Source organism: Ammodytes marinus (genome assembly GCF_949987685.1).
Source record: "Ammodytes marinus genome assembly, contig: scaffold_32, whole genome shotgun sequence".
In the NCBI taxonomy this organism is placed as follows: domain Eukaryota; kingdom Metazoa; phylum Chordata; class Actinopteri; order Uranoscopiformes; family Ammodytidae; genus Ammodytes; species Ammodytes marinus.
Genome location: NW_027648335.1, coordinates 461,210 through 474,305, shown reverse-complemented (window position 1 = coordinate 474,305; position 13,096 = coordinate 461,210). Strand labels below are relative to the sequence as shown.

General features: G+C 42.2%; 1 protein-coding gene across 1 annotated transcript; it reads right to left on the bottom strand.

Moving 5' to 3' along the window:
* Positions 1-270: 270 nt before the first annotated feature.
* LOC307270723 (uncharacterized protein) lies at positions 271-10,614 on the bottom strand. The gene is made up of 3 exons (XM_080054608.1): positions 10,602-10,614; positions 9,563-9,619; positions 271-2,380 (listed from the first exon to the last, which is right to left on the bottom strand). The coding sequence occupies exons 2-3, from the start codon at positions 9,571-9,573 to the stop codon at positions 880-882; spliced, it is 1,512 nt and encodes a 503-aa protein (XP_079910734.1). The 5' UTR covers positions 9,574-9,619; positions 10,602-10,614; the 3' UTR covers positions 271-879.
* Between the last annotated feature and the right edge of the window lie 2,482 nt (positions 10,615-13,096).

The following is a 13,096-nucleotide window of genomic DNA, read 5'->3' as shown; positions in this document are numbered from 1 at the left end:
TTGATTGTAAACAAAAGCCATCATCAGTGATACACAGACATGCAGATATGACGGGGAAAAGCATTCTCCCCTTTGTGGTTATAGTACTTAGAATTAACACACATTAACTATAGACAACACAGGCTGTACATGTTTCCACTGAAGGTGTTGTATGATCTTGCTTCACATGGTTCCACACCTCGTTTCCTACAACACCTCACCTGTGCTGTAACACACACAGGAGGAGGATTCAACCCACTCCATGCCAAACTCCTTTACAATGAGTTTACTTATATTTAGTTTCCCAACAACATAACATATTGTCTTACAAATGTATCACCATATTACAAAAACCTGATTTTCAACAGTTGTGAGTCACAAAGCTTATTAATGACTTTGTGTGGTGTTTAGCAGGTATTCAGATATTTCAACAACAGATTTGTTCCCCCATTTTTTGGAGTTTAATTTACTGCTTAAAGCATTGCACTGCACTGTTTTTCTTCTAGTTTGAAAATATTTTCCCACACCAGACATTTTCATGCACGCACATTACAGAAGTGCTCCTGCAGTGTGTTCACGACTAGACGTGAACAGGCATACACGGTAACGTCTCCCTGAACCAATTTTTTTTTATTTTGCCGTTTTAGTCGGCCGAACCTTAGGTGCATCCCTAACGGTTACATACCTTTTGAGAATTTTGTAAATAGTCAAAGTACAAAATTTATTTAAATTTCAACAACCACAAAAATTAAATTTAAATTAATCCAACTTTATCTAAGTCAGTGTTAACAAATCATGATTAAAGTTGTATCTCCAATCTTGTCTGCTCACCATGAAGTAGTTCACCTACTTCTTTGCTTTACCACCTTCTGCTCCTTTACCAAACTTGCACAGCATTCCTTATCTGGTTCCTTCATTTGCTCTACTTTTCATCTCTTCCAGTTTATGGACCTTCTCTCTGTCACCTTTCTCCTTCATCTTCTTAATCAGGAAGTCCAGGTGGACGTGAGTGGACAGGGCATTAGCATTCAGGGCGATCTGCTCCAGTCTGAGAACATGCTCATAAGACTCATCCAGCCACCGATCTTTGTCTTTTTGATGATCTTCCATTTTCTTCTTCAGGACTTCCAGAAGGCTTTTTTTATCGTCACAGTCAGCTTTATACTTGTCTTTCAAATCTTGTAAGGTCTTCCGAACTTTCCTTGTTGTGTTCACATACATCCAGTTTACTCTCTTATGATGAGAGACGTGACACTTCCCTTTACATGTATTACATTTATCATCCTTTTCTATGACGTCACAGCTGAGTATTCTGCATCTGCATTCCTCGTGACAGTTCTCCTCACACTTTTTGCAGACGTAAGCTTTATTATACCAATTTGCTCTGATAGTTTCTCTCTCTTTGCAGGGCTCATCAACTTCTACCATGAAGGTTTTAGGATCATTCATCTCTTGTTTGTGTTTCTTCAGACCTTCCTCAGTCTGCTGGATTTCTCTCTGTTTTAGTTCAATCTCCTCAACTCTCTCTTGCAGGTTTTGGATGCATGCCTCCAGTTGGACGCGTATCTTCATCACGTCAACAGTTGTTTTCAGCTTCTGAGGTGAAGTTTCTTTCAGGAACTCAGTGAATTCACCCATTTGGTCCTCTGTTACGCTCCATGCATGTTTTAAACCAACCTTTTTCTTCTTTGTTTTCTGTGTGCTCTGGCAGTTGTTGAACAGGAAATGAAGAGGCTCACCTTCTTCATCTCTGGCACTTTTAATTTTTGCATCTTTTAGAGCTTTTAGAGCATTTTCAAATGTGACACCGTCGGAGTGTGTGATAAGGGCAACGATGTTCTTCTCCATGTCTTTTCCAAACAGAGACACCACTGAATCAAAGATGTACCTCAGTCGCTCATCCAGTCGATTCACACTCGCTTTCAGCACCAGACCCACCACATTCATCTCATGAACTCCTTCCTTTGAGCGGAACAAGTCAAATAATCTTTGACTGACAATCTTATCCTTTTCATTGCCTCTGGTATCTCCGTATCCAGGAGTATCGATGATGGTCAGAGAGTAGGGCAGAGTTTTACCTTCAAAACCAAAGATCTCGTACACGATCACATCTGATGTCTGACTTTCTGACTGACTTTTCTTTTCTTCTTCTACGATCTGAAACCAGACATCGTCCTCCCACTTCACTCCCATGGCGTAGTTGACCAGAGCGTTGATCAGAGTAGATTTTCCTGTTCCTGTTTCACCCACAAGCAAAATGGTTTTATTTATTTTATTTGGATCTTTTTTACCAAGAGTCATTTTTTTCAAAGTTCCATTATTCTCTTCCTTTGGTTTCAGCTGGTAGAGAGTAGGAGATCCTGAATGGATCAGAACTTTGGAGGTGATGTTCTCATATTTCCTAAAGAAAAAGCAGATAATTTACACATTTAAATGTAATGTATAGATTTCAAGTCAATTATTAAATATTAAAAATCGAATTAATAAAAAGGAGATACACATTTTAAAACAGTAAAAGCTGAAACATTTGAATTGGATGGAAAGACAAGTTAGGGCACATTTTACAGTCTGGTCTTATAGGCACAATATGTAACAATTATAGTCATTCAAAAACAATCCCTTTCAATGATCACTTCTGCCCCACTAGAATGTGTGGTGGTGTGTTAATCTGCACAGTCCTCCTCTCTCTGGCTGTATTCTACATAGTATCATTTGTTGGTTCTATTTCGTTCCTACTGACCGCCAGAGGCGGTGCTTTCAGCACTGGATGTTCCATCGTGCGTCGAGATCTTTATACCAACAAAGTCACCTGTGACACCTGGGTGACCCTGGGAATGTCTATATATTCCAGAAGTCACCAGAGGTTCTGTTCGTTCCTTCTATCTTCTCGCGGACTAGCAGGTCACACACATTTGTTGTGTGATAATATACCATTAGCTTGTCGCAAGTAGCTTTGTAACCTAAGGGTTGGTGCTTCGATATGACTTTGTCCACCAAAGGCTGCGACTTGCAATTCGTTCGACTTTGGCTGCGGCCGGTAAGGGGTGAGTAAAGTGTGAAGGCTACGCGTAGCCGCCGGCTACCGCGAAAGCTAATATCACCTTTTGGCTAATTCTAGCATTTTTAACCCATGTATGATCATGTGGTTTATTAATTTGCACTGTCCCCTTCTTACATAAACTGAATTCAATTGAACTGTGTTATTTAGGGGGTCGTGGGTGCGCTCTCGCTTAAAGCTCGATTGCCTAGCCTACTGTAACTTGCTCGCCAGTGGGCGGCATAGATTTACACCGCCGCTGTATTATTCGGTTGCTCTCGCCTGAAGCCCGGTTGCAGAACTCAATCGGATGCATATTTTAATTGGCTCGACAGTGGGCAGCTTAGGCCTTCCTAAAGTCGCCGTCACGGTTACTTTTAGGGGTGTCGCTCCATTGCTCTGGTGCTTACGCCTGAGGCCAGGGTGAGTAGGCTACTAATTCATTTAGCCCAGCCTGCTGAATTGCTGACATGTTAAACAACCATAATTGTGATGCCTTCATGGCCTCCCTACGGTGGAGAATGGTCATGACAAGGGCCCTGCAGGTCTCGGGGTTGAGCACCTGAGGGAAGCACTGTCAGATAACCCATGCATGAACTGTAGTTTCATGCCTCAGGCACTGAGGCTTGCTAGGTAGAAGCTCTCCTGCTAGCCTCCAACCAGCTCAGGGTACCAGCTGCAGTGAGTAACCTTGCGGCTGGGCATCCTTCCTACTCAGGGGATGACATGCTGTCCACATCTGCGTCCTGTAACCTCTTACAGGTGGGCAGCTCGGCTAGAGGGTCAGTGTCCGTCCGTGACTTGCCAAGTATGGGGTTAGATCAGGGGTGTCCAAACTACGGCCCGCGGGCCAAAATATAATGTAATATGGCCCTTTGAAAAAAAAAATATAGGGGAGAACGGGGTCTGAGCCACTTTTTACATTTGCATAATGTAATAAGCGAGCTAAAATGATTTATCACTCAAATTTACACATTTCCCATTAATTCAGGGTGTTTCCTAGAAATGGGCATTAGCAGAATTTTTTCAAGACAAAGGGCAGTGAAAATATGATTGTTTTAAAAAAAGTTGTCATGTGGCTCACTTTACCCCAGCTGTGGGGTAAACTGAGCCAGACCAGAAAAATCAAGGGGGTAAAGTGAACCACTTACTTTTTCCACTCTGAAACTACCATAACAACATATATTGTAACAGTTAGAATCCTGAAAGCTAGCCACACATTCCAGAACTAATGTCGGATTAGTGAAAGAATCATGGGGTTTGGTCAATTAGGCAAAGCAAATTTTCTAAACACTTGAAAGTAACTCTGAACAAAATCAAATACAACATATTATAATTCAAAAGGTTTTAATAAGATTCAAATGAAAGATAGAACCAGTTAGATTAGAACACAGTCTGGGGGTCAGAACACAGGACCCTTAGAGCCAGCTAGTGTCTGGGGGTCAAAGCATAGGAAAATCAGAACCAGAATCTGATCTGAATCAATCTGATCTGAACAGCCTGGAACTCAGAACACAGGAGAAGACCCAACTGGATTATAATATCAGCCTGTCATAACTAGGCCTACTCTACATTCCAGCCCTGAAGGTTACAGGGAAAGATGAGAAGGTGCTCTTTCAGTGTGGTTGCCCCAAGTCATCTTCCTGGTGTATTTCCTTGGCATGATGGCTTTTCTACAATGTGTATGACATTAAAATAAAACATATGTTATGTAATATTACATTAAAATATATTTAAGACTAAACTTAACTTGTGCCTCATGGTGGGGGGAAGTGAGACAGTGGCTCACTTTCCCCCACAGCATTTGGCTCACTTTCCCCCACCACCACAATTTGAGAAAAAACTACCTCTCTTAGCATTTCAGGTTAATCTTTAGCTAATATCATCACATGGTTTTTATATGTTGGTAGTTCATCAACACGTATGATAGAAGTTTTTCTACGTGAATACATTTGCTTTGGCACAACAGTTGATTAAGTTGACAGCAAGAAAATTTACTTTTACATGCAAAATACCTATTTTGGTGAAAAAAACATGCTTACCACAGCACCATGAGGTCCTCTCTTTCAGGGCCATGGGGAAATGAGAGGGGCTTGAAAACATATATCTCAAATGACCACAAATGTTTTCCGTTGCCTAGATACAGGGGGTGGCTCACATTACCCGATGCCTCAGATTCCCCCGTTCTCCCCTATATATATATATATATATATATATATATATATATATATATATATATATATATATATATATATATACACTCAACAAAAATATAAACGCAACACTTTTGTTTTTGCTCCCATTTTTCATGAGATGGACTTAAAGATCTAAAATTCATTCCAGATACACAATTGTACCATTTCTCTCAAACATTGTTCACAAATCTGTCTAAATGTGTGATAGTGAGCACTTCTGCTTTGCTGAGATAATCCATCCCACCTCACAGGTGTGCCACATCAAGATGCTGATCTGCCATCATGATTAGTGCACAGGTGTGCCTTAGACTGTCCACAATAAAAGGCCACCCTGAAATGTGCAGTTTTGTCTCACAGCAAAATGCCACAGATGCCACAAGCATTGAGGGAGCGTGCAATTGGCATGCTGACAGCAGGAATGTCAACCAGATCTGTTGCTCGTGCATTGAATGTTCATTTCTCCACCATAAGCCGTCTCCAGCAACTTCGCACAGCCATTGAAGAGGAGTGGACCAACATTCCACAGGCCACAATTGACAATCTGATAAACTCTATGCGAAGAAGATGTGTTGCACTGCATGAGGCAAATGGTGGTCACACCAGATACCGACTGGTTCTGAGTCCCCAGACCCCCAATAAAGCAAACAAATGCACATTTCAGAGTGGCCTTTCATTGTGGACAGTCTAAGGCACACCTGTGCACTAATCATGATGTCAGATCAGCATCTTGATGTGGCACACCTGTGAGGTGGGATGGATTATCTCAGCAAAGCAGAAGTGCTCACTATCACACATTTAGACAGATTTGTGAACAATGTTTGAGAGAAATGGTACAATTGTGTATCTGGAATGAATTTTAGATCTTTAAGTCCATCTCATGAAAAATGGGAGCAAAAACAAAAGTGTTGCGTTTATATTTTTGTTGAGTGTATACTGTATATATATATATTTTTTTGCATTTCTTAGTTAACCCACTAGTGCAGGGGTGTCAAAACTGATTGATTGGCCCGTAGCACATTTTAAAAATATAATGTAATATGGCCCTTTTAATTTTTTAATAATTTAAATGCACTCATTATATTACAGAGAAATATGTCCCATAAAAGAAAAAGAGCACCAAGCCCATCCCAGAGGACCTTGCATAATATTTTATTTTAAATTAATATTATTATGGAAAATCCATGTGTCCTTCTCCAATAGCTTCCAATTCATCTGACACAGTGTCTCCATTTTTTTCATATACAATTCTTCAGCTTTAGCCTCTTAATTTTCCTCTCAAAGTGCACCAGATTCATGCATTTCACTTTAAAAACTTAAAAAAATCTCCCGGACCCCCCTTGGAGGGACGGGATCTCGGCTGGCTACTATTTTCACCCAGCTGGACATTGGACGCAAAAGCAGAAAACACTGGGTGTATCAATGGCATTTAACAAGAGGGGGAATGTATCTGTTTAATGTGCAAGTAAAGTGTTGCCGTGTAGAAGGATTACAATTTACGAAGACACTATGAAACTAAACATCAGAGCAGCTACATGTCCTGATAAATGTGTTATTTTTGCAAAGTGGCCCGGCCCTTCGTAGATTTTTCTGTATGTGGCCCTCAGTGAAACATTTTTGGACACCCCTGGGTTAGATGAAGCTCTGGTTTCATCTGCACCTGCGAATGCCTTTTTTCGGCAGGCCCTCAATCCTCCGTTTCTGTGTGCCTCCCTCTGAGCCTTACTTCGCAGAGCTCCGTAGATGCTGGCCAGATTTAAGGGCTCTCTCCCATCACACTAGTGACAGCAGAACTCTGGCAGCCATGCACAATGCTGATAGTTAGGGCTTGGACTGGTTAGCTCCGATTGAGCCTGCTATAGCATCCCTGGTTGTCTCCCCAGACGAGGCTCTGAGAACCGATGTGCGCTGCCCTCGGCCCCAGTGCCGGATTACAGACAACCTCCTTACTAGGAGTTACGGCATTGCTGCCCGTGTGGGCCATCTTGGGAATTTGCTTTCTCACATAGTCCTGGCTCTGTCGCAAACCATACAGGGGTCAGGTGCTGGTCACTCAGCACGGACCCTCAGTGATGCTTCACTGCAGACTTTGCATTATGACTTAGGGAGCTAGGCAGGTTGATGTCAACTGTGACGTGGCGCGCCGCCAGGGTTGGCTGGCGCAGTCGTCCCAGTCGGAGGTGTGTTGACAGACCCTCCGTTCTCTTCCAGTGATCCCAGGCCAGACGTTCGGCCAGCTGCTCTTCAGGCCCGGTGCGAAGTGTTCAGGTTGACCAGGCTAGACAGTAGTTGCACGCTGCGACGTGCACCTCTGCCTGATTCCAGGCCGGGAACCTCAGAGGTACCACGTGCCAATAGCTTCAACCACGTTCAGGTGGACAATCAAGGGGCCAGTGCTTCTCAGCACATTCTGAACAGCGCCGTAACACTGTGCTACGGTCTGCATTTCAGGCGCCAGGAGGTCGGCGTCCAGCCTCCGCCCTCGCCCAGAGTCCTTGGGGGTGCTACTCGATGCTCAGTAGGTTCTACTCAACCGAATTTCAGGTACCAGGAAGTGGGGCGGGTTCGCCCCGTTCTGGACTAAGAGGGCGGAATCAGTGCCTCACGGTTCTTCCTTTCCACATGCTGCGTGTTGCAGGTGTCCTCCAGTCTATCGCTCAGGCGGACTGGGTTGTGTCATAGCCCTGAAAGATGCTACTTTCAAGTCCCTACTGCCCAATGTCACAGGTGGTCCTCCCCTTTGCATTTCTGGGCAAGGTGTACCAGTTCAGAGTTCTTCCGTTTGGGCCGTCCCTGGCTCTGCGTATATTAAACAGTGTGTGGCAGCATCCCTGTCACTATTACAGCTCAGATGGTGCTCGACTCGGCGGCCATGCGAGCCTGCCTTTCTCCAAAGTGCGTAGCTACCGTTCAGCAGCTACTCAGCACTTCATGCAATGGAGGCTGCTGGAATACAGCCTCTTTCTTCGACTGATAAGTATGCTGACCTCAGCATTATCTAATTATCATTATCCAAGCTGTCCATGTTCCAGGTGTCTGGAACACAGCGAGAGACAAAGGCCACCCCCCGGAGAGTGGAGACTCCATCCGGAGGTGGTAGGCATGGTTGGGACAAGTATGGCAGGGCAGTGGCATATCTCTTTGCTTCCGAAGAGACGACCCACTGTCCCCCTGGGTTCTCCTAGATGGAGAGGACCAGTCCCCTAAGACAGGATGCTCTGGCTAATGCTTGGCCAGTCAGCCTGCTTTATGCATTTCCTCCAATTCTTTTGTTACTGGCAACACTGGACGGGGTCCAGCATTGCAGTTACAGCCTACGTTTGGTGGCTCCACATTGGCCAGGAAGGCCATGGATCCCAGCGTTACTAAAACTCCTCAAAGGAGAGCCTTGGTGCCTTCCAGAGGGACAGGACCTTCTGTCTCAGGTAGGCGGACACATGTGGCACCCGAACTCGGGCGCCTGCAGCTGTGCGTGGGGCTCCTGGTAGCCAGGACCCACTGTTGACGTATTGCGACCAGTCAGAGGTCCATACCTTTTTAACTTCAAGGGCACTCTCCACTACATGGCTCTATGCAAACAGGTGGAAGTTGGTTTCACAGTGGTGCATGGCACATGGCGAAGTCCCAATTGGTGAGTACTCTTCGTGACCTTCTTGGTATAAGTCATCCAGTGCTAAAGCACCGCCTCTGGCGGTCAGTAGGAACGAAATAGAACGATAGTTACGTATGTAACTACGGTTCTATGAGTTCCGGATGACCGCCAGAGTTCTCTGTCACTCAGACTTCTCAGATACCGCGAGAAGATCCAATTGGAACAGAACCTCTGGTGACCTCCGGAATATATAGACATTCCCGGGGTCACCCAGGTGTCACAGGTGACTTTGTTGGTATAAAGATCTCGACCTGCGCATGCGCGCGATGGAACATCCAGTCATCCGAAACTCATAGAACCGTAGTTACATACGTAACTATCGTTTTGTTTTGTAAACACAAGAAACACACCACCACACATTCCAGTGAGGGAGAAGTGATCATTGAGTCGGATTACTTTTGTGTGACTTTGCTTATGAAAATGTTGCATAGTCAACATTTCAAGGATTAATTTACAGCAAATCCACATGTAATAATATCAATGGTGTTGTTAAGGCTGTTATTATACTGAGAGAGGTTTCCAAAAGTTGTGCACTCATAATCTCTGCATGTTTCACTTTGGCACTTTGGAAACTGTCAACATTCGATTTGTGAAGAAACATACAAAAGTCTAGTTTTTTAGTTTTTACTAAATGTGACTTTTTGTTACATCACAGCGTTGTCACCTTAATGCATTTCAACAATAAAACCATGAAATACTCACGAGCAGGCCATGGTAACGGCTTCACAGGAGCTGGAGGATGGGCTCCTTGTTAGTTCTCTGGATGAAGGAAAAACAAGTCAGTGAGCTCCTGTCAACTGTAATGTTATTAGATAATGATTCATAACTGAAGTGATTAAAGGGGGAAAAAACACCGCCTACACTGATTTTAAAATCAACCTGCATGTTACAAACCACAAATAATCACTGTGGTAATTTCTACCTAATAGACCTTTAACTTCAACTCATGTAATTTAATTTATTTTCCAATAATCAGATATGAACAAATCAAATTAATGTAAGTTTGTGTGTTTAGTTATTCATTATGTTAAAGCCTCCGTAAACCCAAATCCACACAACCCTAGTAGTTAAAGAGGTTGATAAGGCGGGCCATGCTCTGGTTCTTATTAAACAATAAGCATGTTGAACCAATCACAGCAGTTCTCTGCCAGAACGTTCTATAAAAAAAAACAATTGTTCGATGCAGATAGTTTGATACGGCCGCACCCACAGTCCTGTCAAACAGGACTAGGGGTGTGCTCGTGGACATGTGTAACCTGTTAGTAAATCCTAACCGCTTAGGAAAAATCAATAAACAAAATTATTATTTTTATATAAAGTTTTGAAAAATATTTCAAAATGCTTTGGAGACACGGATTCATTAATTTCACGTCACAAATAACAAACTATTTCCCACACACGGGGAGTCCCCGTCGGGCTGGGTGGGTAGGGGGTGCGGACAAAGACAATGATGTCACGGTTAACCGTGCACATGAAAAAAATTCTGTTGTGTAACCGTTCTGTTTAGACATTTTTGTAAACGTTCACACCCCTTGTCTAGACAGTAAAAAAAGCAGTTTTTTAAACTAAGTTTTATAATACATTTTCAATTAGATTATTGCAAAAATTATTTAGACAACTTTAACATATTGAGTTTTACTATTTTATACCAGGTTTCCAAAGGCTTTAGATACAATCAAATATTATTTCCTGTTGTTGACATTTTAAAGTATTTCCTCATTTATGTTTCAAGAGTTCTTACCTTTGTTGTTGGCTTCACGATGATCCGGGGCACTGAGACAGAGAGATGCTGCAGGAGTTTTTATATCAGTGGAGAGGAGGGTGGACGCTCCGGTCACATGATTTCACAGAAACTGTTTCAGAGACAGACACAGGTGAGGCTCTCTACAGTGTGGACTGTTCATCTGCGCTTTATTGTAAATTATTTAAAATGCTAAAAATTGTACTGTGCATGAATGGATGTTAAAAATTTGGTTATATAAGAACATATTACATCCATGCAAAGTGATGATTGGTATAAACATACTTGCCTTAGAGTACCTGTATTTTCCCTAAGGGCAATGAAGGCATATTTTATGCTATTGAATAGAATCTCCTCCCTCCCTTCACATCCTGTTTAACTGGTGGTTTGAAGTCACACCATTTCTGTGAAATCATGTGATGATAAAATCCTTTAAACAAGGGCAATCTTTTACTTACATTATTTGGTATAGACCATACTGCAGTTAAATGTGTGGACTGTTTCTCTGCGCTGCATTATAAATTAATAACTGTTAAATATTGTTGTATTGTGAATGAATGGATGTTTAAATGTGGTTATATAAGAACATATTAAATCCATGCAAAGTGATGATTGGTATTAGAGTTCCTGTATTTTCCCTCAGGGCATCAATGAAGGCATACTTTATGCGGTTAAATAGAATCTCCTCCCTCCCTTCACAACCTGTTCAACTAGTGGTTTGACGTCACACCATTTCTCCGAAATCACGTGGATACCTTTAAACAAGGTCACCCTTTAACTTAATTATTTGGTTTAGACTAAGGGAGTTTTCACACCCAAAACTCTGCACCAAAGTCGGAACAAAGGTTAATTTTTTTATCCACTGTATAGATTTGATCTGCTTAGGTTGCAGTTGTGAAAGTGCACTAAAGAACTTTCCATGACATACCTACGTCCCCCTATACCGGACATTGGTTGGTTTGCAGATGTGCTGTGTCTGACGTCTGCATTTCTATTCGCTGAGATTATTAATCTTTGCAGGGCTATTATACTATTATAGTGCAGGTAAATAGGTACTTACAGTCCCTAGAGTTAGGACTAAACAAGGAGAAGCAGCTTTTAGTTATTATGCACCAAAAATCTGGAACAAACTCCCAGAAAACTTGAGGTCTGCTGCAACTCTCAGTTCTTTTAAATCGAGTCTGAAGACTTTTTTGTTTCCATTTTAACCTGCAATTTTTATTTTATTTGCTTCTTTTATTAGCTTTTAAATGTTTTATAATGTGTCTCCATTTTAACTTGCAATTTTTATTTTATTTGCTTCTTTTAATCGCTTTTAAATGTTTTATAATGTGTTTTATGTATTCTAATCTTGCCCCTGTAAAGCACTTTGAGTGGCCTTGTGTCTGAATTGTGCTATATAAATAAACTTGCCTTGCCTAAATAGGACGATACAAAAGTGTGAAAAACCTGTCCATGCACCTTCCTTCCTCACAAGGATCAGCATTTTGCCACAAGCTGAAAATGGCATGAGATAAGAGATAACTTTATCCTGAAGGACCCAAATTCATACTCGGCAGCATTGGATAATAAAATGTGTTAAAATGTGTTACACACAATACCAAGTGAAGCCGAACTTCCTTAATAAAATATGTGATGACTTGTCAAAAGGAGCAGAACAAGTGAGATTGTGGTTCAAGTTAGAGCTGTTTATTGCTGGCAAGGCAATGTTTTAGGACAATGAGTGGCAGGCAGTGAGCGGCAGGGAGAGGCACAGTTGGCAGCTTGCTTGGCAAAGCGGCCAAGTGTGTCTTGGTATTCAAGCGGGAGTTGATTGGCTGATGAAAAACCAGTGTGGAAAATCCTGCTGTCGCACATGTCTCTCTCTCTCTCTCTCTCTCTCTCTCTCTCTCTCTCTCTCTCTCTCTCTCTCTCTCTCTCTCTAAATAGGTTTTAGGCTTTAGGTTTAGGTTTTTTTAGTATAAAAAAATCATTAAGGGCATCAGACTGGCAGCTTCAAAACCTGATGTAGGAATCAAGTTAAATACAAATAAAAATGGAGGGTGATAAATGAGATTCAGATTATGTAATAACCACACGGCCAGGCTGATGGAATTCACTTTCAGTAGAATAGGCTATTTATAGAAGGGTGTAACTGTTGTTACATTTGAGCCGGCACGCCATGCCAAAGCATGGAATGAAGAAGAGAGGCTTACTGGCAGAAACAGAAATGCAGGCAGGTAACACAATGGGCTTGACACATTAAGCAAACAAAGCAGAGGACATGTAATGAGGAGGGCGGGAGAGACAGATCAGGTGATTGCAGGGAAACTCAAGTTTCAAGTTCGAGATCCAAATCGCATTTTTTCTATTCTAACATACAGCTGATTATAAAAAGTATGTAATTTAGATGCAGTATGCTATGATTGGGACATACTTTTACTTATTTATTTAATCCTAACATTGCTCCTTGAACCTGGCCCTTGCTTATATATCCGTCTCATCGCTGGTTGTTT